This window comes from Idiotropiscis lumnitzeri, chromosome 4 (genome assembly GCF_059441095.1).
Source record: "Idiotropiscis lumnitzeri isolate Australia: NSW breed Sydney's pygmy pipehorse chromosome 4, RoL_Ilum_1.0, whole genome shotgun sequence".
NCBI classification, from domain to species: Eukaryota; Metazoa; Chordata; class Actinopteri; order Syngnathiformes; family Syngnathidae; genus Idiotropiscis; species Idiotropiscis lumnitzeri.
Window position 1 is genome coordinate 14,974,914 of NC_142394.1, and position 26,245 is coordinate 15,001,158.

General features: G+C 43.0%; 1 protein-coding gene across 5 annotated transcripts in view; it reads right to left on the reverse strand.

Annotated features, from left to right (window-relative positions):
- The window catches only part of enox2 (ecto-NOX disulfide-thiol exchanger 2), a 167,142-nt gene that overhangs the window by 17,499 nt on the left and 123,398 nt on the right, over positions 1–26,245 (reverse strand). For all 5 annotated transcript variants that reach the window (XM_088294326.1, XM_088294323.1, XM_088294328.1 and 2 more), the window contains 5 exons: positions 16,271–16,477; positions 12,099–12,332; positions 8,835–9,047; positions 6,158–6,264; positions 1,378–1,492 (listed from right to left, as the gene is read on the reverse strand). In XM_088294326.1, the coding sequence (XP_088150452.1) occupies positions 1,378–1,492; positions 6,158–6,264; positions 8,835–9,047; positions 12,099–12,332; positions 16,271–16,477 (876 nt within the window). The remainder of the gene's footprint in view (positions 1–1,377; positions 1,493–6,157; positions 6,265–8,834; positions 9,048–12,098; positions 12,333–16,270; positions 16,478–26,245) is intronic.

Below are 26,245 nucleotides of genomic sequence, written 5' to 3' on the forward strand. Positions count from 1 at the left end.
GTTAATGTGTCAGCAACCAGCAGAGGGGACAGTGACTGCTGCCGATATGGACTACCAGAAAAAAGAAATTGAGAACAACTAGAAAGGATTTTTTGGAAGTATTTAAAAAATAAATAAAATAAACACTCAAAGTACCCTGTTGCATAATGGCTAATATGAAAAAAATGTTAACAGGCTAGTTGGCTGCCTAGATAGGCTGCCACAAATCTTGAGAGTGTTTCCAGGGAGGTCGCAAATTTTGCATTGATTTGAAATTGTAGAAGTAACGAGCTGAAAATGTATTTAATTCATGCCCAAGTCTTCTGCTTAGATGGGGTACCACAGAAAATGAAACAAGAAGGTTCGGGTGAATTAAAAAAAAAAAAAAAAAAAAGGATATTAATACTGAATAAATGATTTAACATTCAGCGTTAAATTGTTTGACTAAAAACATAAAACAAATTTGATTTGACAATGTGCAAGCATGCAAAAGGCACAGCTAATTAAGTTCGCTGCCTAGAAGGGTGCCATGCAAAAGTAAATTACGAATAAACAGCAAGGATATTTCTGAAATAATTAAAAAATAAAAAAAGGAATGATATAATAGTGTGGCAACAATCACGTTAATTAACCAAAGGGTCCTGTTAGCAAGCAGCGAAAATCAGTGCCATTATGAGGCCAGGAGGAATTTCAAGTTAGGACGACAGATTTAGCGGCACCGTTCCAGTTTTGTTACTTCAACAAACAGCCGTCTTGTTCTATCTATCCTGGGCTGACAGCTGCTGGCAGCTTTGAACCGCTTCACACACTATACTCACACTATTCAGACACACTACGAACGTGGCATCTGCAAGCCTGTAAGGTGATAAAGGTCTGAAATTGTTCATGTCACTGATTGCGTTTTTATAACGATAACAACGGAAATTTGTTGTCTTTAAAATCAACATCGGAAATGAGCATGAGAGTTCTGCAACAAGTGACCAGGAATGTCGATTTACTTCTCAGCAGATAGCGGCAAAGGCTCATTTGAGATGAGAGCTATTTATTTGAGCTACGAATTTGCATGAATACAACAATATTACTGGAATATTACATTTTGCGCCAAGAGGAAGTGCAGAGTAATTGTCAAGAAGAAAGGCATACTGAGCACAACTAATAAGCTGTGTAGGTCTCCACAACACAACATTGTGGTTGGTGGACTGGAATGCTATGGCGTCTGCACGAAACCTTAAATCATTTTTAATGCAGACATTTGAAGAAGAGCTGTTTACGGATTGCTGCTGTTTTGGTTAACAACAGCTTTCAGTCAACTATAGTCACTATATGTTCCTGACGTGGCTTTTTCAACACTTTGCATGTTGTCATGTTCATCCCGAAAAACATTTTTGAAAGGCGTACCTGAGTCCTCAGAGTCTTTGCTGTCTGGTGCCTCCTCCATGTCGTCGTCGGACATCTCCATCTCTTCTTCACGTCGGATGCCCATCAGCTGCTCGTTGTGCATGTTTCGAATCTCCTGAAAGACGAATAAAGGGAAGACGGCGTCAATGCTGATGGGGGGAATCAATACAAGACAAAGATTACAGTATTTCAGCGGAATTTTCTGAACCATTTTTTTTCTCCATTCAAGTTAATTGTCGCATACAGAAATCACTTCATCCGTGGCGACTCAAGTTTTTGATTTTTTTTTTTTTTTACACAAGTGCAGCCATACCAAGCAGCTTGATTGATCTCTATGGCTGATCATAAAAAAAGTTCTCAAATTGAGTCAAGGAAAAAGATGGAAAGTAATAAACATTTATTATTAGAAAGTATATTAAATGTTGAAGCCGCTCAGTGGGGGACACACGCACCAGTAAACAAGACGAAAAACAAGGTGACTTGATCCATCGAACCCGCACGCTGCCATTAGGAGGCAGTCACATGACAAAATGGTGTGACGGCCCTCGATCGAGGGAGATTCATTAGCACATGAAGCGAGGATGATCCAATCCTCCAGCAATCGGACACAAATTCACACACTTTTACAATCCCCTGTTCTTTTTTCCGGTCTGTTTCCTGTTCTCAAGTGACCAGCAAGGGAAGCTTTAACCAGTTTTACTTTTGTTGTGAAGTGGGATGTGCTGTGCCCTCAAGAGATGCCCGTCTGCAAAACAAGAATGAAACTAAAGGATTATCGGTGTTTGTGCTGATGTTTGTCTTTCCTATACTAATCCTGGCAAGAGCACGTAGTTTCTCTTCTGTCTACAAGGAGTCTCCGCACAGAGACAACGTGCACTCCCATGATTCTTTTTCTTTTGGATCACAATAAAATTCAAGACCAAAATTTATGTAAATGAAAAGCAATGATAAGAGAAGACTCTTAATCCGAACGTGAATATAGTGCTAATGTGACTTTTGTGTTTAATTTGTTTTGTGACCAAGCTCTTAAAGGGGAAGTTTTTTTTTTGTACTTGACTTTGGCTGAATTTACTCATATCCTGTACATGTCATTAATCCATTGCAATCCTCAATAAAGTTACATGATTTTAATAAAGAAACATAATGACACAATGAGAATAATTATGCTGGTATATAAAATGAAATTCAGCCAAAAGACGTGATGTGGTATCCGTTGATAAACCTCAACTCCCCACAGCTGACATCAAGTACTGCTTCTTTACCTGGCAAACGTGAAAAAGTGAAAATTGAATCAACCACGCCAAGTGTGGTACACTATTTTACCAACATTTGATTTGAAATGTGTTTAATTTAACCAAATCAACATAATTCCTCATCCCTTAAACGAATTATTAAATTTGAATAGGATTTAGTTACTGGTTAGGTTTTGTAACATGTCAGAAGATGTTCAAACATGCTGATCCTTGTCATCCAAAGTAAAAGCAGATGTTTGCAAATGCATTTTCATTTTCATAATAGAAAATCAGTTGACTTTCATGAAGGACTACACAAATCAGAAAGGCACCAACAACGGTAAAGTTGTTGACTTGGTATGACTGTGACACCATTCCGTCAAGAAAACTCTGAAGAAAGAAACCTGACTTCTGTTATCTATTTTGTAACACGCATCCTTACAGTATTAATAATAGAAATCAAACGCGGCCATCATCATAAAACCAACAGACTGAATAAAATATTTCTCCCCAAAGTGCCGAAGGGAGCTTAAAACAAAGTGCCTGAGAGTAAATAAACTTTGAGCCATCTGTCAGCTGACATTTTTCAGGCGCAGCCCGATGGCAGAGGTCACACACAAACACCTGCAGACACACACAACCATCTGCTGTGTACGCATGCACACACACGAAAAGGCTAGCGGAGGGAGGCAGCTGAAGTCTCCACTGCGCCTGGGAGGACGGAGTGCACCCTTCCATGCGTCACCTCCAGCCCAGTCAATCACACAAAATAGACACAAGATGGCCGCCCGGCCGAGTGACAATCGCTTGACTCACCTTGTCTGGCCACTGTGTTCCTGACAGAATGTATTCATCCAGTCAAACCACCCCCGTCTCTTAGTAGTTATTTGGCTCTCGGGCACCACTAAATGCTTCTAAAGCGCCAACGATGCATTACTTAGCAGGAAGTAGCCTGTCATTTTCTCGCCTTTTATTTTATCTGTGACGGATTATCAGCTGCAAAAGTGACAAGCAGCACTGGCAGGACTGCATGTGGCTTAAAAGAAACCATTTGTACTTGTTAAAAAAAAACAACACACAGCATCAAAATTCTTTTGGGATTAAAAACTAACAGAAAAAATGATCAAACTGGTTTGATTTATTATAAATACTGCACATTGAGACCAAAAAACGGTAGCAAAAAATACCAAAAATACTCTTGTGCATACATTATTAATCCTCACTGAAATGCAACTAATATTGCAGCTTACTGTTCTGACAATCTTTAGTGTTTCATCATCAAATCGATATGTACCTGTAAATGTGTATTATACGGCACCCTGAAGCCAAGCCACACACACCAGAAACACAATATTCTTTGAATGAATGCATAAAAATCAATCAAAATCTGCTTCATTACACCACTCAACAATTTATTTTACTAAATGTTTAATCAGCGATGCAAGTACATTATTCTAGATGAATTTGGTGCACTGATTGCGAATCTGCCCTCATTTTGTTCTTTAGCAGATCAGATTTTTATAAAAATCATAATATGTACATATTGCATTATTTTTGTTTCTTGGTTTCTCTTTTATGCTGCTGTATGCAAATGAAGCTGGATTGTCTTATCTTCAATTATTTATTTGCATATATGCCGTTTAATTTTTTGGTAGAAATTAATGTTGAAATAATAGATACATTTAAGCACCTTTTCCTTCAACACGTACTCAATAAACCAATAAAATGTGATCCTACTTTCTGCCAAGTGGTCGGAAGAGAGAGACGACAAAGGCTATTTTGCGCCACATTTCAATTGTGAGGACTTTCTCACGGTTAGCTGCTGCATGAATGAGGCCTTAACCGCCCACAGTGTTTTCTTCCGCTTGCATTGACGGTCATGCTTAACCTTCCCTAGAGTAAAAGCCTTTTTAAACGAGCCTGTTTGAATAGGAAGAATGCACGAATCCCCGAGGCCCTATGAAAACAAAATGGTTTTCACAGACCAGTCTGATGTACTGCTCATCCAAAGACCACAATGGTCAGATGAAACAAGGATATGCAAGATGAATGGACTTTCCATCAAGTGTGGATGCAAGTCAACCTCGTGATTGCATAGAGACACATCTCATTTATCACCCATTGGTCACACACTTGGACACAAAGACTCTTTCACACACAGATCCGACAAAACTGCGAAAACACAGCCATAACGCTCGATCTGGCTTTTTACAGGCGGTGGTCAACACCTACCTTTAAAAAGCCCCTACTGGGAGATTTTGACACATATGAGTGCACATGTTTGTTTTATTAGCATTAAAAACGGATATAGTGGTACCTTGCCTTGGGAATTGAAATTGTCCATTCACAAGAATGGAACTCAATTTAACCGCCATTTTCCCCATTACAATTAATTCAAATTAAGCCATTACGTTTTTCTAGCACGGACCAAAACTATAGATTTTGTTTTGAAAAACAGATTTCTAAAATGCATAACATCATGAAAAATAGAAAATCAACAAACTGGTTTTAAAAAGCGGAATTACAGTACAAACCTTTTTGAAGCTGCAAGCTATTTCTTGGGCACTCATTCATGCAAAGTTGGATACACACCTCTGGCATTAAAAAGTCTCTCAAAATACCTTCAATAAACTTAGTATTAATAATTAATGATATTCATTTATGTTTAGACAATAATCATGATCATGATTTCTCACAATAAAGGGAAACATCACTATGCAACACTCCCCCCCTTATAAATCTCTGCCATTGTTTGCAAACGTTGGTCACCCTGATGTACATGTGTGCCTTTAAGGGGCACGGCCGAGTGAGTGACATCAGGACCTGGTGTCGGTTTGGTTAGGTGAGAGCACCTGGACGTGAGTTGCAGCTTACACCATCTCCATGTGAGTGCTCTCATTTTGAATTTGCGTACTTAACTTTTTGTCCCTTTCAATAAATGGCTTCGAGTGCATCTGTAACTGTGGCTCGCCTTGCCCACATTCCAGGGCATTACACTTCCCCAATTGCGCCATGTGTACCACGTCTGAACTAGTAATTTGGGGCAGTTGTAAGTCAAGGTATCACCTGTATTAGCTCAAGACACTTACCGAACGGATTTGATCTTACGCGGTCCAGGCTGCACCACAAATCAAATATTATCGTAAAAAATTTGATAGCATCATTCTTATCCATCGAATTGATGAGGTAGCACAAATGATAGATTTATTGATACTGCAATGACGGGTTGAGAAAAGAAAGTTGATTTTTAAAAAATGTTTTGTACAAAGTTACCTGGTATCTGGACACCCCTGTAGCTTGTTCCCGTCACATGTGAGGCAAGTGATGAAGGAGCTCTCATGATTTTCCTGGCTTCATTCAAGTACTTACGGTCACACACGGAGTCTTTAATGCTCACCTGCCTGACCGAGTCGTGCTTCAACAATCAATTTGTTAAAAAAAAACAAAAAACTAACTTTCCCATACTGTATATAACGAACATCAATCGCGACAATCGGGTAAAATGACAAAAAAAATAAAATAAACAAAAAATATATAGATGTACCAACCTCTGCTTGTTTGCGCCACACGTCCAGGTTCTTGCGCTGCGCTTTGGAGAAATGGTCCCATGCCTTTTGTTTGGAAGCGGCTTGGAATACAGACACAATCTGCTCAACTGCGGCGGGATGCAGAGAGGTCGGGGGGAGGATAGCAGAGACCATCCAGAGATCAGAGAGAGACAGAGACACAGGGCAAGGTGGGAGGGAGCAGAGGAGCGAGAGAGTGGAGTCAAACTATAGGGGTCTAAAAGAATTGACTCTGTGCGTGTGTGTGTGCGAGTAAGCATGTGGTCTTCTTACCTGTGGATGACAAAGCACCATCTTGCCGTTTGATGGTCGTATTTCCATATTCACGATATGGACAAAAGTATTGTAACGTCTTAAAACAACATTGTTAGCTCTCCTTAATTTCTTCACGTTTTGTAAAATTGTATAAATCTGGTTTTCTAAGGGAACAATTTGGTGAAAGGCCTTTTCCTGTTCCAACCTGACTGTTAGCCAGTGCACAAAGGCATGCTTGGATGAGTTTGGTGTGGAAGAACTGTGAGCCAGGCTCTCTGGGATGTCCAAAATGAGGGAGCTTGCCTGGACAAAAATTCCAAAATGTTGTAAAAAGGGAGTTCACATTTCATGAGTGGGTTGAAAACGTGTTCCAATACGTTTGTCCAGAATGTGAAATTGCCGCACGTCTTGAATTGTTTTTTCACATTTTGCTTACTTTTGATAACTTATACGACACTTAACTTATTTTTTTTAACTTTATGACAATTAAGAGTTAAAATGTTATGTAGAAAATTGGATAGTGAATAGAGGTTTGCATCTGGAACGGATTTGCGTATTTCCTCAAATAGTAGCCCCAACTCGAAAAAACGCAATTCTTTTGGGATTAAAAACTGAAATTAAATTAAAAAGTTGAATTTCGGTAATTGAATAAGTGCAAACTTTCAAGATAAATAATTATGTGTTCATTGATTGTATTTCAATATCAATCAAAAATAATGGCCGTTGTTATTTGTTCCATAATTGCCCAGAGAAAACCAACGCAAGAACGGCAGAACTTGAACTCCACATAGGAAGGATCTGAATGTCGAACCCCAGGACTCAGTTCACCATGCTACACCGAAACACATCTTGAACAAAACAGCAGATAATTTCAACCCTAAGAGCCAGTAAGGACACAATCTGCGCTCATGTCAGGTGGTCGTGAGGGAGAATATGGGCGGTCTGGGTATCCCACAAGTCCTAATGCATAAAGGAGGGAAGTCAATACGACCACCGCATCAGAAGCGCGTGTGCGCACACAGCGGCGAGCCAGAGATCAATAGCATCGTCCCGCGCGCTCTGTAATTTGATGGCGCTGATCAATAGTGAAGGCAGAGGGAGTGCATGCGCGTTTACGGCTTTCATGCGAGACGAGTGAAAGGCTGCCGTGCTGATTCCGCTGGTGTTGATTGGGACTATTTATCTGCTAGGAAACACGAGTTGCTTTGGAGACTTTTTAATTGTTATTCCGCAGCTTGTTCAGCACCACAAATTGTATTATCTGCAATAACAATGTGCTTTAGTGCCGCATTGCAAATATGAGCTCAGTGCCGTGTTACCTAAAGTGATTAAAATACAAATCCAGCGTCAAAACAGATGGCGTTTGTATACCTTTAACAACTTCATTTGGACAAATGGCTTTTTGAAACATGATTAAACAATATTGCCGGGACATTTAACGTTATATCAAGTGGAAGTGGAGTTTAAAACTGAATAAAGCGGCTATTGTGGGGAAATATAGAGAAATGTCAGAAATGAACTAAAAATGATGTGATGCTCATGTCAGAGTCTATTGGAACGTAAATTGAGATCATCTTTAATACCACACTGGGAAATGATTACTACATACAGTAAGCCTCCACACTTTAGTTCATTTATTTAGGATTTGCTTTGCAGCACAGTTCAAACTGACTCAGTGTTTGTAATCAGATTATTTTTTCCTTTTTTTTTGGATCAAATTGGGAAATAGCATCTACTACAGGTAGGACACTATTTGAAGAAATACGTACATAGGTAATATGCCACACCACTGGTCACTTTAGCGGTGTAGTAAACACACTGCATACAAGTTACAACAGTGCAGTTGTGGCAAATATTTTCCATAATACTGTCAAAGACTGGACAACTTTCTTAGTAGTTTTATATAGTACCTCACAATACACATTTTATACAAGGACTCATACAGAAACTGCTGCCCTACTTTTACCAAACATGAAGCCTCCTGGTGTTAGTTTCTTGAAAAGGACATGTAAATGAAACTTGGGTTTCATTCAGCTAGCTTCTACACAAAACCATGAAGTACAAACTGAACCAAAAAACAAGTACTGTTGAGGTTTCTGGAATAACCTTGATGTTACCTGCTGCTGGTCAACTTACCTGCAAGTCACCATCTCCCATCAACAAGCAATGATACACAAACAAGAGTACTTACTTTGGGTGCAGCATTCAGCGCTTCAGATATGACTGTTTTGTACAATTTGTGTGTAAAGTCATTTGCCCTGTGCTATGTTTCTATCGACGGAAACATACAGCACACCAGAAACCAAGAAACAAACTGGACTTGGCATTTCTTTTCCATTCATAGCATATTGTGTATGTTAAAAATAACTGTGTATAAAAACGTTCACAAAGGCTCGACACTCACACTGAGCAAGTATGCCCGACAGCGCCGTCTTGAACTTGTCTTTGGCCTCCTCCATCTCTTTCTCGTGCTGACTCTTCTCCGTCATCAGGCGGCGAATGTGGCTGTTGGACGATTGGATCATGGAATAGAAGTTGTTGGCGTTGCGGCGGTTGACTTCGCCGCGCTCTAGCCATGTCAGAAGCACGCGCACCGCCTCGGCGAACTTGCTGTCGTCTGGTTAAAAAAAAAAAGGGATGCGAGAAAGCAGTCGGTATTATTAGATGCCATGGGAATGTCAATGTTCACAAGCGAGGCACGTTCAGCTAAATGTCCTTCATAAAATAATTGAGGCAATCAATGATTTGTTGAACTGAAGTAATAACATATTCATTAAACTTGCCACCTTTTCACTGCTTGCTATCCACAAACTCACCTTTTCACATTTTTGTTCTAAGGAAAAATAATCAGTTTTTTTGCTGAAACAAGCAACTGTTATTTTTCTATTTGGACGTATTTGGTGCTCTTTCTGTCAAACCCTTAGATGTCACTGACTGACTCAGCTGACTGATAACAATCGTCGTTTGTGTGGAATTGGTCAGTCAATCACTTAATTATTATCTAAAAGTAATAGCACGCACTACCCGGCTTGAATTTGAAAATGCACTGCAGATACATTCCAACTAAAGGAGCCCATGACAGTGATGGGGGAGAAAAAAAAAACATCTTAACCTAGAGCAGCGTCAAAAAGTACACAAAATAACAGAGCAGTCCATAAAAAGAACATCAAGCCAACAAATAAATCTGCTGGGAGCAATCCGGGGCTGCTTTTCTTCTTCAGGACCTGGACAACTTGTAATTAACGGGACAAGGAATTTTGCAGAATATTCTGCAAGCGAAGGTCCGGCTATCAGTTTGCGCCGCTAACAAATCCACGTCTGAAATGTTTAAAAAAGGAGATATCAAGTCAAAGTCCTGATTTAAATACAGTTCAGATTCTGAAACCTGAGTGCTAAGTTCATGCTCACAAAGCCTCTAATGACTGTACAAGAATTCTGCGAAGAAAAGCCTCATCACAAGAATTCAACTGGTTACATTGTCACCGAATGACCCCCCCAAAAATTCCCATTAATAAATATAATCATAATTAGAATATGCAGTTCATATTGACTTGGGCTGTCTTTCTGACATTAAAATTGGTTAGATGATCCGAAACCTTTCTGTGTAATAAATAAATCTGCATGTGGGCAAACATTTTTCATGGCATTCTATTTTTACCATCTGAAATTAACTGAAAAATCCTATTTAAATGAAAATGACAATGAATTTTAGGAATTAACAAGGGCCCGACTGACCTTTAAAATCAATAGTGTTCTTACTTTGATACAGAACGAAACATCCCGGAGGGTTTGAAGCACGCTGACAGGAAATATGAAACAAACCTGTTGGGCGACCTCAGCTACCTCAAAGTTATTACGCTTAAAAAATAAATCAATAGGGTTCTTGGCTTTGATATAGGCCGGCAAGTTTGATGGGACTTACGGAGTCAAGGTGAAGAGTGAAAGGAGGGCTTGCGGAAAAGATGAAAAATCAAACAAAAAGCACAGGTGAGTGAGTGGAAAGCTGGCCTACGGGATGAAAGGGACAAGAAAAGCATACACGTGACAAATGGCCTTACACAGACATACACAGAGAAACGAGGGTGCGGGGAGGTCATTTATAGACTGTCAGCTTGTAAAGTGCATCTGTGAGCTTGTTGCCATCAATAGCAGGGATTGTTCTTTGGGAGAACAGGGAAAAGGGATTCCCCTGCTGGAGTTTTTCCCTCGGATTCAGGGAAAGCTTCATTTCACATGAGCCAGTGCCAAGCGATTAAAAATAAATCCTTGGCCTGGGCCGAGAGAGGAGCGCCAAGAAAGACACAATGATGGAGAGCGGCTTTCAAGTGAAGGGGCGTTGTGTTATCAGGTAGCCCGAGACTGAAAGAGACCTGGAATTGTCTGCCCTCATTAGGGAAACAAGTTTGTTCCGCCAGAAACACTGAGAGGACACTCCAGGAGTGTGGAGAGGAAGAGACAGGCTAGGAAATGGCTCGCTTTCGTCGGTGATCAAACCTGATGGATTTACCTTGCTACATACAGTTCAAGATTGATACCTGCCAGAGAAAAATGACTCAAAAAATTGCTACAATTTGGAGTTCTTTCAGCTGAATGTGATTGGTTGGCCCATTTGAAGAGGGTGTCAAGGTGGAGGGAACTGGCAACAGTCCCAAACATCAGTCAGTTAGCACAAAACCGTTAGGCTTCTGCGAGAAAGAAAATAAGTAACAGGCTACGAGAACAGCTTAACTTTATTAGGGGTTAATCTGAGGCACTTTAAATAGTGGCAGTTTTGCGGCGACTCGATGGATGGCTGCTTAAAGTGGAACTCATTCAAACTTTCCAGTTAAAGTCGACGCGTGCACACTTGAGCAACCACAATATCACAGTTGTTTACGTCCAATCAAAAAAAAAAAAAAAGACAGTTGAATGCACAGGTCACATGAGAATTAGACTTTGTGTCAATGGACAAAAAAGGTGAAGTTTTAAAAGGATTTTTTTTTTTAATTATAAAACCTGTCATTTGAAAAGCGGTGTGTAGACTTTTTCTATTCAATATATTCCTGAAGCATTAAATATTTCATGTCTCAGAACATTAAGTTTGGAGTATTAGGGCCACATTAAGGAAAAACAAAAAAAGCACTAGAAGCATTTTTATTTTAGGAAAACGTGCTAAAACTGAATAAAAAGACTAAAATCTAATCTGAATAATAAAGATGAAACTTTATTTTCGAGATTTTTTTTCCCAATGAAAAGAGAATTTTAATTGAGTCGTAATATGAGAATAAATAATAATTGTAAGGCAAAAACTAGTTTGGAATAATATGCAAATGAAGCCACTATCTTATGAGGAGTGGTGTTTTTTTCGCCAGCTCTGACGCCCCGTATTGCTTTGCCGTCACAATTGGATGAAACATGAATGGACTGTGACAATAATGAGCCCACCAAAAAGATGAAGTAGTCTCAAGACGGTTGGTCAACTGTAACGCCTGCTCGGCAAGAGTGTATTAGTTTGCTACACTTGTTGAAACTTGGTTTTACTATCAGACATTTTTGAATGGGGCGGCACAGTGTAGAGGTCGTGGGATTGAAAAACTGAGGTCAACCAATGTCCTGAAACTGATTGTGTTTGACTTTGGAGGCTCCACTGGCATTTTACATGACACTTAACTACAATTTGATACTTAACCTTTAATCTTGTCGCCCAGCTGGCTGCATTCGTGCTCTGAGAAGTGCACGATGGGGGGAGGTGAGGGCGGACGAAGGCGGTCTTCCTCCATCTTGCGCCGGTGCCGCTCTTCTCTGGCCATCATGCGCTGGCGACATTCCCACTCGTAGAGGTCGTCCCGAGCCTGGGCGAAGTCAACGTGGAGGCGGCCCGTGTCTTTTTTGTCCGTACTGGAGCCCAAACGGATGCGATAACCTTGATCGACAACAGACGAGAACAACCGCAACTCAAGTTACAATGTCGTCGAAGGTCCGACAACCTGATGTCATTATTCCCCGCAGTGGCGCCAATGGCTGTCATCTATTCAAATGTTTACAAAAAATACACATTAAGGTTTTCAGCAGATATTTGACAGTAAAAAGCACCAGTGCTGAGCGAGGGTGTCAAAATGCGAGACAGATTGAAAGTGACGCAGTCGCGGTTACGTGGATGGCGACGGAAGCCTCCTTTATGACAGCTGTCGACTTTTTAAACCTCATTCACACGAGAGAGAGAGAGTCATCATTTTCTCAATGATACCTTCAGACTTGCATGTTTACCGCAATTTACAAATACGGGAATTTTGGGGAACGACACAGCTCCTCATGGCAGCAATATCATTCCGCTGAGTAGTAGGATGAAACAGGAGACATGAAAGTGATCACTAAGGAGCCTTAGTCCATATTTTGCACGCCGTCCTCCTCGCCCAATAAGGCTCAGATTATTTTCCACAAATTGTGTTTGGGACATTTGAGACTATTGATTCTCACTGTAAGCCACCATCTTCGTTGCTTGTTGGCTGCCTCTGGTTCAGAGCTTCTATAGACTGGGTGAGAAGGTGCACAGCAGATATAGGGGCTGGCATAGCCTTGATTTTTGTGCCGGCAGGCATACAACCCTCGGAATCATTTTAGTAATCAATTCGCTCCACACAAGATGTTTCCATGGAAGGTATGAGCGTGCCACAGTTAAAGGAAATGATAGGAGCTGCTTTGCTCGAATGACCTCTGCAATCGTCATGCCCACAATGGCGCAAACCCACCTTTTATTTAAATTTCAGAGTGTTTGCAAAATTAACAACACCTTGTCTAACCCGGTTCCTCTCAGGTTTATGCCACTTGTCATGACCGTCACAAAAATAGAGCCCATGGTGAGTAGAATTCATTGAAGCTGTTGTATAGAGAGGAATATAAGCGTATACTATACATGGGGGATGTCTAAAGTTTGAGTCTACCAGGGGTATTCAGAATGTCTAGGTACAGTGGATGTGCAGAGGGATATAGAAGGCAAACAGAGGATTTACAAAAGGTGCACAGTGGCATAGGGTGGTTTACAAAGAGAATAGAGGTGTTGGCAAAGTGTATAGAGTGGTGTATAGAATGTACCAATGGTGTCTGGAGAGGTCACAGATCCTGTTCAAATTGTATAGAGGGTGTATAGCTATGTATCATGCACTGGTGTACAAAGCGTGTATACAAGGTGTACAGAAGTGGACACAGAGTATCCAGTGGAGCATATACGGTCGTGATGATGTCAACTATTTATTTACATTCATTTTTCACTCAGGATGACTCATGGATTATAAATTCATATTATGAACAAATTGTTTTTGAAATGATTCCGGGTCTATTTTTGTCTGGGTGTCGTCCAACGCAACACAGCGACGGTATCCAGTGTGTGTGACTCACTCAATTCTCATCACCGGAGACAGTGGAAGTGGCGGTGGCAGGGATTTGTAATGGGGCGGGGATTGCACAAACAGGAAAAGAAATGAGCTTGGGGTCGGGGGCCTGAAGTTAGGTCTGCCGTGCAATATAGCACCACTTCAATATTTCATGTCGGGAGATCTCAGAGTATTCAGGTTGCGGCGTATGTGTAGCGTGTATGCGCCCAAACTACTGGCTAATACATGAACTGGAGCGCCAACTCACACACACAACCACTCAGTCACATGACCGCAACTACAAAGAGGCTTCAAGCTATTTATTGCCACTCTCAGTTGACTGTCAAACTAAATTACATTTTGCATATTTAAAACAACCAGGTAGGCAAAGGCAAATACGAATAGCATCAGTTGTGACGGTATTGTTATAATCCTTCAAGCAACAGATATTTAAACATAAAGCAGCAACACATGGAGACAGAAAATAAAGCTGTGCCATATTTTCTTTATCCTTGGTGAAAAACGTCAAATAATACTGCATTTTATAGTGTGTCGATCCATGAGCCGAACCATTTATCCTTAAACGAGGGTCCCGGGCATGCTGGAGTCGGTACTGACTGTCATTTAACATAACTGTGGCACTCTCATTTATACTGCCACCTGGTGGCCACACCCCTAGATAATAGAAAAATAGCATTTGGCATCAAGGAAGTACGTTTTAGTGCGACATCATGACTCTTCTTTTAAGATCCAGTATGTGGCTGCTAGTTTAGTTCTGTTTGTTAGCAGAAGTTACAGAAAAGCCACTGTGTATGCTTTAATTATGCCGAATCTGCTTTTAAAAGCTCAGCACATGTTTTTGTAATCAAATCATCTGTATGGTAATTTTTAAGAGTAATGCTGTAGTATACATTTGAAATGAGTGTTTTGGGATCACAGTTTGCGGTTTATTTACAGCTTGCCTTCAACTATTAATTTAGGTGAATTATAAAATATATATATCAGAGGTTTACACAAATGGTAATATTGGTAAAATTGACCAACAATTCCTACAAATGCAGAGCCCAACTGCAGTAATTACAACAGTCAGAATATTCTCTTCGTCATCTAAAGCAAGCTAAAGCGCTGAAAAAGTGGCAATCCCTCGGGTGATGCGTTTTTAATCATTTCAACTTCCTTGAGCCAACGCTGGATGAATCACACGTCAATCGTTTGCGAAGACAGATGGCGTGGGATACTACAATACCCATGAGCCTCGGCTAGCGTTGCTGTGCAGAGGCAGGTGTGAATCAGCATTGCGGCAAATAGGCTGTTTATGTCCCAGCTGGTAATTGAGGATTCGCAGTCACGGTAAGTAATGTGTGGTGTCGGCCTTGCTGAATGTATTAGACGTTGCCCCACAATCTGAAACGATTCTTGTGAATAACTAGTCTTGTGTCAAATGACCTTGACAACTGCAGGAGCCTATAAGGAGGAAGGAGTTTATTAGATGGGAGGCCTTTATTTGCCCAAACTTATTTATATCTATCCATCCATTTAATTTTTTCAGTGCTTTTCCGCATTCATTCATTCAGTTTTTAAAGTTCACATCTATGAACATTCTAACAGCAGTGATTCTCAAAGTGCGGTACGGGTTCCACTGGTCGTATGCAGGCGCCGTCAAGTGGTACGCAAAGAAATCAAAGAAACACGCACACAAACTGTGCAAAGTAGATGAACATGTTTCCAATTAATCATTTTGTTTTCATACATTCAGACACAATTTCGATTGAACTATCAAAGAAAAAAAAACTAACTACTGAGTAGCTCCTTCAAACCACTTATGGTTTTGTATCCATCCATCCGTCCGATCAAAGGACCAAGAATTACAATGCACTTTGCCAGTTTTCAGGACCACTGTCTCTGCTGTGAGGCCAACGTGGAGCACGGCTTTTGCTACCATGACAACTCGGGGCGGATCTACACGATAGCAACTAAGCGAGCCACTACTTACAACAAGCACAGAGCGGGAAGAAAAAAGAATGAAGCACTCATAAAGACAGTAAAAGCATTGATTTTCACTTATGGTGGAGGCAGCACTTTATCAGCAAGACTCCAAATTACATCTGGCAATTAGTGGACAACACAAATAGCCTCCAAGTGTGACTTAGTGGAGGTCAAGAGAGGATATAGCTTAAGTGGTGCACCCCATTTTGGCTCAAGACGCGATCAGCCAATGTGATTAATCATCAATAAATTGATAAGGGATGCATTGATACTGCTAGAAGTGATAATACCGATGCAAGTGTTGGTATCAATGTCAATACAGCACAATAAAATGGATGGCATCATTAGTCATCTGTCAACTAAAATAGATCAGTTTGGAGGAAATGATGGTGTTCACGCTTGAAGGCATCATTATGGATTTTCAAAAGGTCGGGACGTTTCCATCAATCGATGGCGGAAAAAATAGTCGCCCATAATAGTGGCAGGGCTAAGAAATGTTCCTTACCGGACAGGAAGAGGGCCTTGTCCACTGTGAACTCCTCGGCGAATCGAATATGGCAGAAGTTCTTCTTGCTTTTGCGAATGGCTGTGATATCGCCGCACTGGCCGAAGACCTCCATGATGAGCTGTTCGTTGGCATTCTCGGGCAGGCCGCCGACAAACACCGTCTTACAACCTGGAGGGCGCTCTCGAGTTGCTGGAGGTGGGAGATCTGTTGGTCGAAATAGAATGGCTGGACTGAAAAACGGAGATGGGGATGGTAAGCAAACTTTTCAGTTTTTTTGGGCCATTCTCAGGCGTGCTAACCAATGAATCATTTATCGCTAGCAAGAACATCCTGTGAAGATTAAATTGTTGAGACAACTTTTTGGAAGACAATAAAATCTGAGTCACAACAGTATTTTACTATTAAGAGCAGAGAAGGGAGCAGTAGCGACAATTGAAAAATACTAAATAATTTAACAAGTGATTGAAACACCAACATCTGAATAATGTCTGTTCTTTCGGGCGCAATAAAAAAAAAAAAGAAAAAGAAAAAGACTCTTAAGTGCCACAATACATCAAACTTGAAGGGGGGAAGAAAGTGATAGCCGACACTGTTATCTTGAAGAATAACAAAAATCCATTAAGACGTTCTAGGAAAATTTCCAAAGAGGGAACAACAAAAGCAGCAAATAGCAAAGAAACCAATCTAAATTATCAAGTTCTCACGTGACGCTCGAAGAAACACACGTCATCAAAAGCCGAACACATGAATAGTGATGACTTGGGAGCAATGGCTTCTTGAATGTATTTGTAAGATTAATGCAACTACTAAAGCATCCCGTGCATGATAATGAACCGAGTTTAAGGCCCCACTGCAAGGCAGTGCTGACTGATCTCATCTCCAACAGATCAGCCACGGTCCATGTCGACGACAGGCGAATCAGATCATCAAAGACACGTCAAGGATGCTTCTTGTTCTTTCGAAGAAACTCCGCGAGCTCCCGGACAATCTGATATCATTACTTTTAAAAAGAACGGCAACCCTTGATTCACAGTCGCATTCAAGAGTGTGCCTTCATTTGCATCATTGTGGACAGAGACAAAATGCTATTAAAAAGGCTATTTCGGTAAATTGAGGGCACCAAACCAACAGTAGTGATGTTAAGGAGGTCTGCTAGTTGGGGTGATTTTAGCACTTAGCTGTTATATCGTAGCTTCAAAGATTGAGGAGTTGAGGATTTTTAGTGTATTTATAGTAGAAATCATGACCAAGTTTAAGTGGCTCAGTAAAAGTAACACAATAGATGTTTTATTACACTGTATTAATCATACATGTATTTTGAGATGATCTATATTGTATAGTTTAAGTACTCTTGTTCGCTGTTGTATTGTGTTTAGATATATTTGGCAAGTAAGTGCTTTGTAGGGCTTTGTTTTATTTGGTTTAGTGGTCCTTTTTCGGAAAATATTTGACACTTTAGGGAAATGCATTCAAAGCATATGTTCAGCCCTTAAGGGCAAAAATACAACGAACCAGCTGTTGAATCTGTCTGTGAGAATGATAAATGGTGTGGCCTGGCTCGCTCAAAGCACGTTAATGTCTCCCATTCCAGGACAGTCTGACTGTACATGCAAGACAAATCGTATTTCTGATCACTGCCAACTCTGGTGTGTTACTGGTCATGAGCCAGTTGCAAGAAAGAGGACTGACACAGCCCTGGCAGGAGAATGGGCATCATCAGTCAGTCAGAGTGCCGTTTCTTGCCTGAAGTCGGCCGGGATGGGTTCCGGTTAGCCGCAACACTGATGTGGTGAAGAAAATTGATGGATGGAAATGTCGTAGGCCACTTTCACAAAAGTAAGGGAATGCCCCTTTTCCACTGTGTGGGACCAACTCATCTTAACACGCCTCTACACATTATTTCTTTTCCGCTGGCAAAGCAAGTATTTTTTCAGTGTGAAAACTACTTTTGCTTCTGCATCATTCAAAGTTGTGATAAGAAATGTTGTGCTTGACTGCAACAATCGGCGAAAAACCCGCAGCCTGCTACTGACCAGGACAAACAGTCGAACACAAAATGAAAATACTTAATACAAGGACTATGGAGGAAGTTGCGAACACTGAACTGAAGTCGATGGTAAATGAAATCAGAACTCCTGATGTCACTCACTAAGCCACAAACGTTTAAGGCACATGCCAAATTGCCAAAACACATACACTCAAATACCGCCATTAATCTAAAACATCCATTAGCCCACCTATGGCATTTTGCAATGTTTAAGCAATATATGTTAGGATATATACTTCAAAGTATAAATCAATCAAAAAATGAGTTCAATATTTACTTTACAGTGACTTCCCAACAATTCACATTGCACACATACACATGGACACTATTATTTTTATGAAATAAATAAAAAAATAAATAATGTGAAAACCACATGCCTACCGCTAAGGATCAAAATAAAAGCAAATGCTTAAAAATGTCACTCATCATTAGCTACGCGTCACAGAGCGTGGCCATTTGGCGTATACAGACAAGTATAATTATGACACTGACAGTATTGAAAACGCACTGCAGTGTGAATGCGTTTGTTGTTCGGTGATGAATAAAGTTGTCGTTAGCTCATAATTGTTGTCTGCGCATCAATGGACACCATAATTTGCCAGCATTCATTCATTTGTTTCTCGCCGCTGATATCACGCTATTAAAACTAGCAGCGAACGGAATGATCCTCAAGTCATTAGCTTTCAGCAAGACTGCTAGCTTGCGCAGTGAAACACTACGTCACCGGAGCCACTGGCATATTGTCAAACAGAGATGATTATCTAGCGAGTATTTTTTTCTAATTTTCAATGGCTGCGACTCATGATTTTATTTTAAATATCCGGAACACCACTCATGAGGGCACATTCAGAGATTTGTGTCGCACAGACAATCCAGAACAGTTGGCAGCTCTGACTATGTGCAATTGTATTTGTTTGATGTTGAGTTTGGCAGATATGGACGAGCTTATCTACTGATGCACTTTTATATTGTACAAATTAGGCCAATATGGAGGCGACAAAGGGTCTGCACGTGTTGTGCTAGACTAAGCAACGGTGAGATGGAAGTCAGGAGAAAGGAGTTAAATGCACACAGACGGTGAGGTTATTCACAGTGAGGAGATGGAGGAGGAAAATGAATCTCCGACGGGAGGGGGAAGGGCTGCAGGTTTTACCGCTCAGCTAAAGGTCAGTCAGAGGGGACGCTGTGTGAGGTGTTGAGACGGAGGGGGGCCTCTGATGGAAGCCATATGCAACACTGTTACACGGACACTAAACACCTGAAGGCAGTTAGTTTCACTGCTGCGGCTTTACCAAACAGACCCATCTCCTGCTACCATAGTCATTTTAAAAAAATCCTTCATATTACGATTAAGGACTACTGGTGCAGTCAAAGCAAACTGCTGCGCTTATTTTATGCTCATATTTTATTTTGCTCACTTCATTTTGTGCTCACATACAACCCTCCTGACAACGTACATTGGATAGTATTACACAGCTCCTTCATCAGTGTTGCTGATGCATATTAGATCTTCAAAGCTAATACTTAGTTACAGCACGGCTGTCAAACTTGTTTCCATCAAGGGCTTTTTCTGCGTTTTGGGAGAGCAACTGTAACAATGCAACCACACAAATGTATGTAGATATATATATATATATATATTAGAGAGAGAGAGAGAGAGAGAGAGTTAAATATATGAGCAATCCTCTTTTTAAACAACGTTCCATTCCTAGGGCAGTGAAGCAACCGGGATATGAACTTCAGTCAGAATGTGACGTAGTCCATCACTAACATACGCTAACGGAATAGTAATGTCTTCATTGCAAATATATAGGTATGTTTGTAAAAAAACAAAAACAAAAACAAAAAGAAAACAAGTATAGGCGAGAAATTCAAAAGAAAGTAAGTTAAGTGGGTGTGCTGCATGACCACATAGACGAAACACCTGCTAGTACATTGAGCGCCATTTGTTCCTCAAACCCTCATATGACGCGAACGAACAGATGCAGTTTTTGGCTTGCGCTATGAATTCGTCTTCATAGCCTGACATTCAAAAAACATTTATCACAATTGGAAATAACACTTTTTATTCAAGGCCAAATCACCCAGCACTATGCTGTTGTTACCTTGCTAACGATTACGTGACTAACATGAGGCCTTCCTGAGTGTGACGTTAGCTCGGTTTAAATTATTTTTACCGATGCATTGATCCTAGTCTTTTTCATAACGAGTAGAGGTTGACTTTTGTCTGGGAATTTCACATGATTCCCAAGGAATGGGAGTCAATGTTACCTTTTAATGTAGCTGGCCTCTAAAATGGGAGTGGTAAAAAACTGAACGGGAGCAGGGCAGGAGGAGTGAGAGTCATTTTCTCCGGAAGCGGGAAGGGAAAGAAATTTTTAATTTAGACTTTTTTTTTTATTATGGTCCATGTCTAAGACAGGACAGGATTTTTTCTGCAGGATTGGAATGGGATTCATTCCCATGTCAGCCTCTAACACAGACCATGAGTACAAATATTTACATTTTGTACATATATTGTATTGTACACTCACCGATACCAAGTAAAATGGAATCTCAAATTAGGAACTTAATTGGTTCGGTGAGCCCGTTTGTTACTTGGGATATTCATAAATCAAGCTCATGTTTGCCATTGAACTTAAAGGAAATGTAATAAATCTGTTCCAGCGCACAAACTACACAATTGTAAATGTATTTTATGTTAAAACACTGTCCCAAACAGAAATACAAATGTTTGTTGAACTTTTCTTCACTCGAACATGACACTTTTTAGATTAGCAACTATTCATTACTGATATTTTAACACCTTGAGATCTGTGTTGGCTGGAGTTGAGTGGCATGCCGCGGAATGGGTGACGGAGCTCGCAAGCCAGACAGTGGAATATATTAAATAGATTAATATAAAATATTGCCAGAATATATTAAATTATCTGCCAACAGAAGAGGAAAATTCTGGATAGCAGAAATATCTTGGCATAGAAAGAATGATTTGATTTTAGTCACTGTTACGAGTTTAGCCTTTGCAATTCAAGCCATTTCCCCAAAGTGGAAAATAAAACCAGAACATGCATTCGGCGGGTGGTGTCATTCTCTCGCATACAAATATTTGATAGATATTATACCCCAGGTAAACCTTACATCATCTTCCCATTTCCAAGTCTTAAAGGTCACATTCCCCAGATAGCCTCTCAGAATTCCTGCTTTTCAATCTTAGGTAGGATGTTAAATCCTCGTGGGATTTCCAGGAGGAATCCAGGACACATTCCTACTGATACAACCCCGACCGGCTCGTTTAAATGTTAAGGAGCTGCCACTCGCTCACAGGATGTCCCCAGATGAACTCAGACTTCGGCACGACCCTCAATCATGAGCTCTGAGGGCGCGAGAAAACGAGAATGACTTACAACAAAAGGTCTGGAGATACAATTGAACCCCTGGACGCTGCGGTATGCATTTAAAGCACGGATCGACGGAACTCAAAACAATTTAACCACGAGCCGTTTATCAAGACTGTAACAGTTTATTATCGTCCATATACTACTCGTGCTGATTTGTGTTGGTGTTTGCATATTCACAAGGGTTCTCATTTGCAAATAGGACTCATTGATATTCAGGGAGAAAAAAATGCTGCGGTCCCACCTTGAAATAAATGCTTGTAATAAGGAAAGGAGGTTCTGTGCGGTTTGCCAAGGTGACCCCGGATCATCTACTTTGCCGCTTTGTAAAATTTGTGGACCAGCCTGGTACAGTCTCATGCTAGAGATTCTCTTGCAGCAGTTTGTAGCAAGGACAGATTTCTTACTGTTATACTTTGGTGAGGAGGAAGAAAAACATCAAAATTATCTAGTGTAGTTTCCCAGAGGATAAAAATGGATACCAAGGTTATTTTAGTTGAATGTAAACTAACAAAATAACTAAAACTATAATTAAAAAAAAGACATTTTCAGTAACAAAATAAAATAAAATGAAAAAAATTTACATTCATTAAACGACCTACAACTATAAGTATAGCATTTGTTTCGTGTGGCTGTCCTTGAATAGCTCCCCTGCTTTTGTCAGCGCCGAAGTGCTTTCCTTTTTTCTTTCATATGAAAAAAAAAAAATCATACAGTAAACAAAAAAAAAAACAGCACACTGTATAAGTGGGTTTAATGCTTCTCAACAATAATTAAATCCACTTTAGAAGTTGTCAACTTGTCAAGGCATCCTAGCTTTATTTAATTCGGGTGCATGCATCTAATTTTAGAAGCGCCATCATGCACTGAACTTATTGTAATTCAAAGTCTGTGGATGGTAAAACTGTACGATGTATTATCAAAATGTTTTAAAACATTTTTTTTAGATTTTTTTTGTACTACTGAATACTTACCATGGTGTTTTTCTAATCTTACAACACCAATTCATTTAAAAGCAAAAACTAATACTAATAACTAAAACCGAGTGCTTTTGAAGAAAAACTAAAGCTAATAAAAAGTAATAAAGATGTCCTGAAAACTTATTAAGACTTACTAAGAAAAAAAAAACTAAACTCAAAACGAAATAAAAACTAGCTGCAATTCAAATTCCCAAACTATGGCCACACAATTTGGAGTGAACACAAGACAAATTCTCCTACCAACTGTTGTTACAGATGGCGTCTTCACATAACGTAAGATACTGCACAGTTGTTGTTCAATTGTTAGAAAAATATATGCCTTTTCATTTATAATATGTATTTCGGTTTTGATTATAATAAACCAAATTGATCCAATTGAAAATGTATCGTTCTTGAATCGTACCATACCACATAATGAATCATCTAAAATTGGAGCGCCGCACGTCCCTAATTGTATAACATTGCAAAACAAACCATGTAATACTTTGGACTACGCCATTGGGACAATAAATGTCATGACCCGTGTCTGCCACGTCAGTGTTTTTGTTGTTATTTTCTTCCCTCCTTCCTGCCATGTGCCTTTTGTTATTGTTTTCATCACCTCCCTGCCATGTGCCTTTGTTATTGTTTTCGTTCTCACCAGCTACGCACCTGTTCCTAGTCATCATCACGCACCTGTTCCTAGTCATCATCACGCACCTGCTTCCCATCTGCTCCCCTAAGTACCCGGACTATTTAAACCTTCCAGACCGACAACGCAGTGTCGGGTCATTACCCTGTTTGCCTCCTGTTGCCACGTCACCTCGGACTCTCACGACTTGCGCTTCGCTCCCGTTGTTGTACTTGTCTTCGTTCCCTGTCCGCCTGGCTCGTTCCCGTCTTGTGTTTGGTCCTTGTCATCGTCCAGTTAGTCTCGTTCAGTTGCCTGTGTTGTTTCTTTGCCCACGCCCCGTTGTTCGTCCCCACCAAGCTCCACAATAAATCTCCTTAAAGCTTCACCTACCCCTGCTTCCTCGCTTCTTGGGTCCACCTCCTCATCGCCGCAAGGCGACTCCTGACAGAATGACCCGACCTCGAAAGAAGGACCCAGCGAGGGGCTCGCGGCGGCGTCATGGACACCGCCGCACGGACCCCCCCCACCAACCCGCCGATCAGCTCAGCGCCACGTCTGCCACGCTCCCCGCTTCCCCAGATTACGAGGACTTGTTCGAAAAGACCACCTACCTTTTGGACTCCCGCCGCGCTGAGCTGGGGGCACGACTGGCCCAGATAGCGGAGCAGGTGGCCTCGATCGCGGAGAAGGGCGCCGCCGCGGTACCACCCCGGGAGGCTATCATGGAGCTGACAGCTCAGATGGCGGAGCTGGAGGTCAAGATGGTGGAGAGCATGAGGCTGGCACAGCTGGCCGACCGACAGCTGGCTGAAAGGGGTCCCGCCTCCACGTCATCTGCCGCAACCCACGTCACCTCCACGCCAGCTGCAGCAACCCACGTCGCCTCCACGTCAGCTGCAGCAACCCATGCAGCCCCCACGTCAGCTGCACCGACCGTGCAGCCTCCGGTGCCTGCCCCTCACCAGCCTGCCGACCAGCCCCGTACCTCGTCTTCGTTTCACGGTAACGCCCTCGACTTCCCTCCCAACCTTCCTCCCCACTGTACCATTGATTCCGATTCCGACGACAATTTTGATCACCAGGCCAATTCACCCACTCACGCTTTAGTTGATAATGATTTAGCAGAAGTTTTTGAGCACTACGCCCCGCACGTTTTTGTCGACTCGGATCACGAGTACGATGCCGACTACATTTACGCCTTGTTAGACGCTCAGCGCACCCCGGACACAGTTAGTACCAGTCACCTTCTTCCCCCCGAACCATTCCTGACACCCTTTTCGTTCGAGTCTTTCAAGACCACCTCCCACTCCACCTCGCGCGCTTCACGTCCAAAATCTCGGAAGTCACGGTCACGTCGCACACCTCGTTCACCATCGGTTTTAGCACCTGCTCACGTTCCCCTGGCACCCCCTAGCTCACGTTCACCAGCCCCAGTAACCTCGGTCCCTCGTGTTCCCCATTCCCCTGATTCCCTATGGCGGCAGGCTGATAGGGATCAGGGCCCCCGGTTCGGCTGTGCCCGGTCCGACTGCTGCGCCCGGCCCTCTGTCGCCCCCCCGCCAGCTGCTGAGCCCTGCCCCGGCTCCTCTCCAGCCGCAGCGTCCCATCCCGGCTCCTTGCCAGCTGCTGAACCCTGTTCCGGCTCCCCCCCAGCGGTCGAGTCCCGTCCGGGCCCCCCGTCAGCTGCTGAGCCCCGTCTCAGCTCCCCGCTAGCTGCTGAGCCCCGCTCCGGCTCCTCCCCAGCTGCCGAGCCCCTTCTCGGCTCTCTGCCAGCTGCCGAGCCCCGTCCCGGCTCTCTGCCAGCTGCTGAGCCCCGTCCCGGCTCCCCGCCAGCTGCCGAGCCCCTTCCCGGCTCCCCGCCAGCTGCCGAGCCCCTTCCCGGCTCCCCGCCAGCTGCCGAGCCCCGTCCCGGCTCTCTGCCAGCTGCTGAACCCTGTTCCGGCTCCCCCCCAGCGGTGGAGTCCCGTCCGGACTTCCTTCCAGCGGATGAGTCCCGTTCCGGCTCCTCGCCAGCTGATAAGCCCCGTCCCGGTTCCCCCCGAGCTGCTGGGGCCCGTTCTGGCCTCCCGAGAGCTGCTGACCCCCGTTCCGGCGCCTCGCCAGCGCTTCAAGTCCCTGTTCCGGCGGAGCACGTCCTGCTTCCACCACCAGTCCCTGTTCCGGCGGAGCACGTCCTGCTTCCGCCACCAGTCCCTGTTCCGGCGGAGCACGCCCTGCGTCCGCCACAAGTCCCTGTTCCGGCGGAGCACGCCCTGCGTCCGCCACAAGTCCCTGTTCCGGCGGAGCACGCCCTGCGTCCGCCACAAGTCCCTGTTCCGGCGGAGCACGTCCTGCGTCCGCCACAAGTCCCTGTTCCGGCGGAGCACGTCCTGCGTCCGCCACAAGTCCCTGTTCCGGCGGAGCACGCCCTGCGTCCGCCACAAGTCCCTGTTCCGGCGGAGCACGCCCTGCCTCCGCCACAAGTCCCTGTTCTGGCGGAGCACTCCATGCGTCCGCTCCAAGTCCCTGTTCCGGCGGAGCACGCCATGCCTCCGCCACCAGTCCCTGTTCTGGCGGAGCACGTCCTGCGTCCGCCACCAGTCCCTGTTCCGGCGGAGCACGCCATGCGTCCGCCACCAGTCCCTGTTCCGGCGGAGCACGCCATGCGTCCGCCACAAGTCTCTATCCCGGCGGAGCACGTTCTGCGTCCGCCCCCAGTCCCTGTTCCGGCGGAGCACTCCATGCGTCCGCTCCAAGTCCCTGTTCCGGCGGAGCACGCCATGCGTCCGCCACCAGTCCCTGTTCTGGCGGAGCACGTCCTGCGTCCGCCACCAGTCCCTGTTCCGGCGGAGCAGGCCCCGCGTCCGCCACAAGTCCCAGTTCTGGCGGAGCACGCCCTGCGTCCGTCACAAGTCCCTGTTGCAGCGGGGCACGCCCTGTGTCCGCTACCAGTCCCGG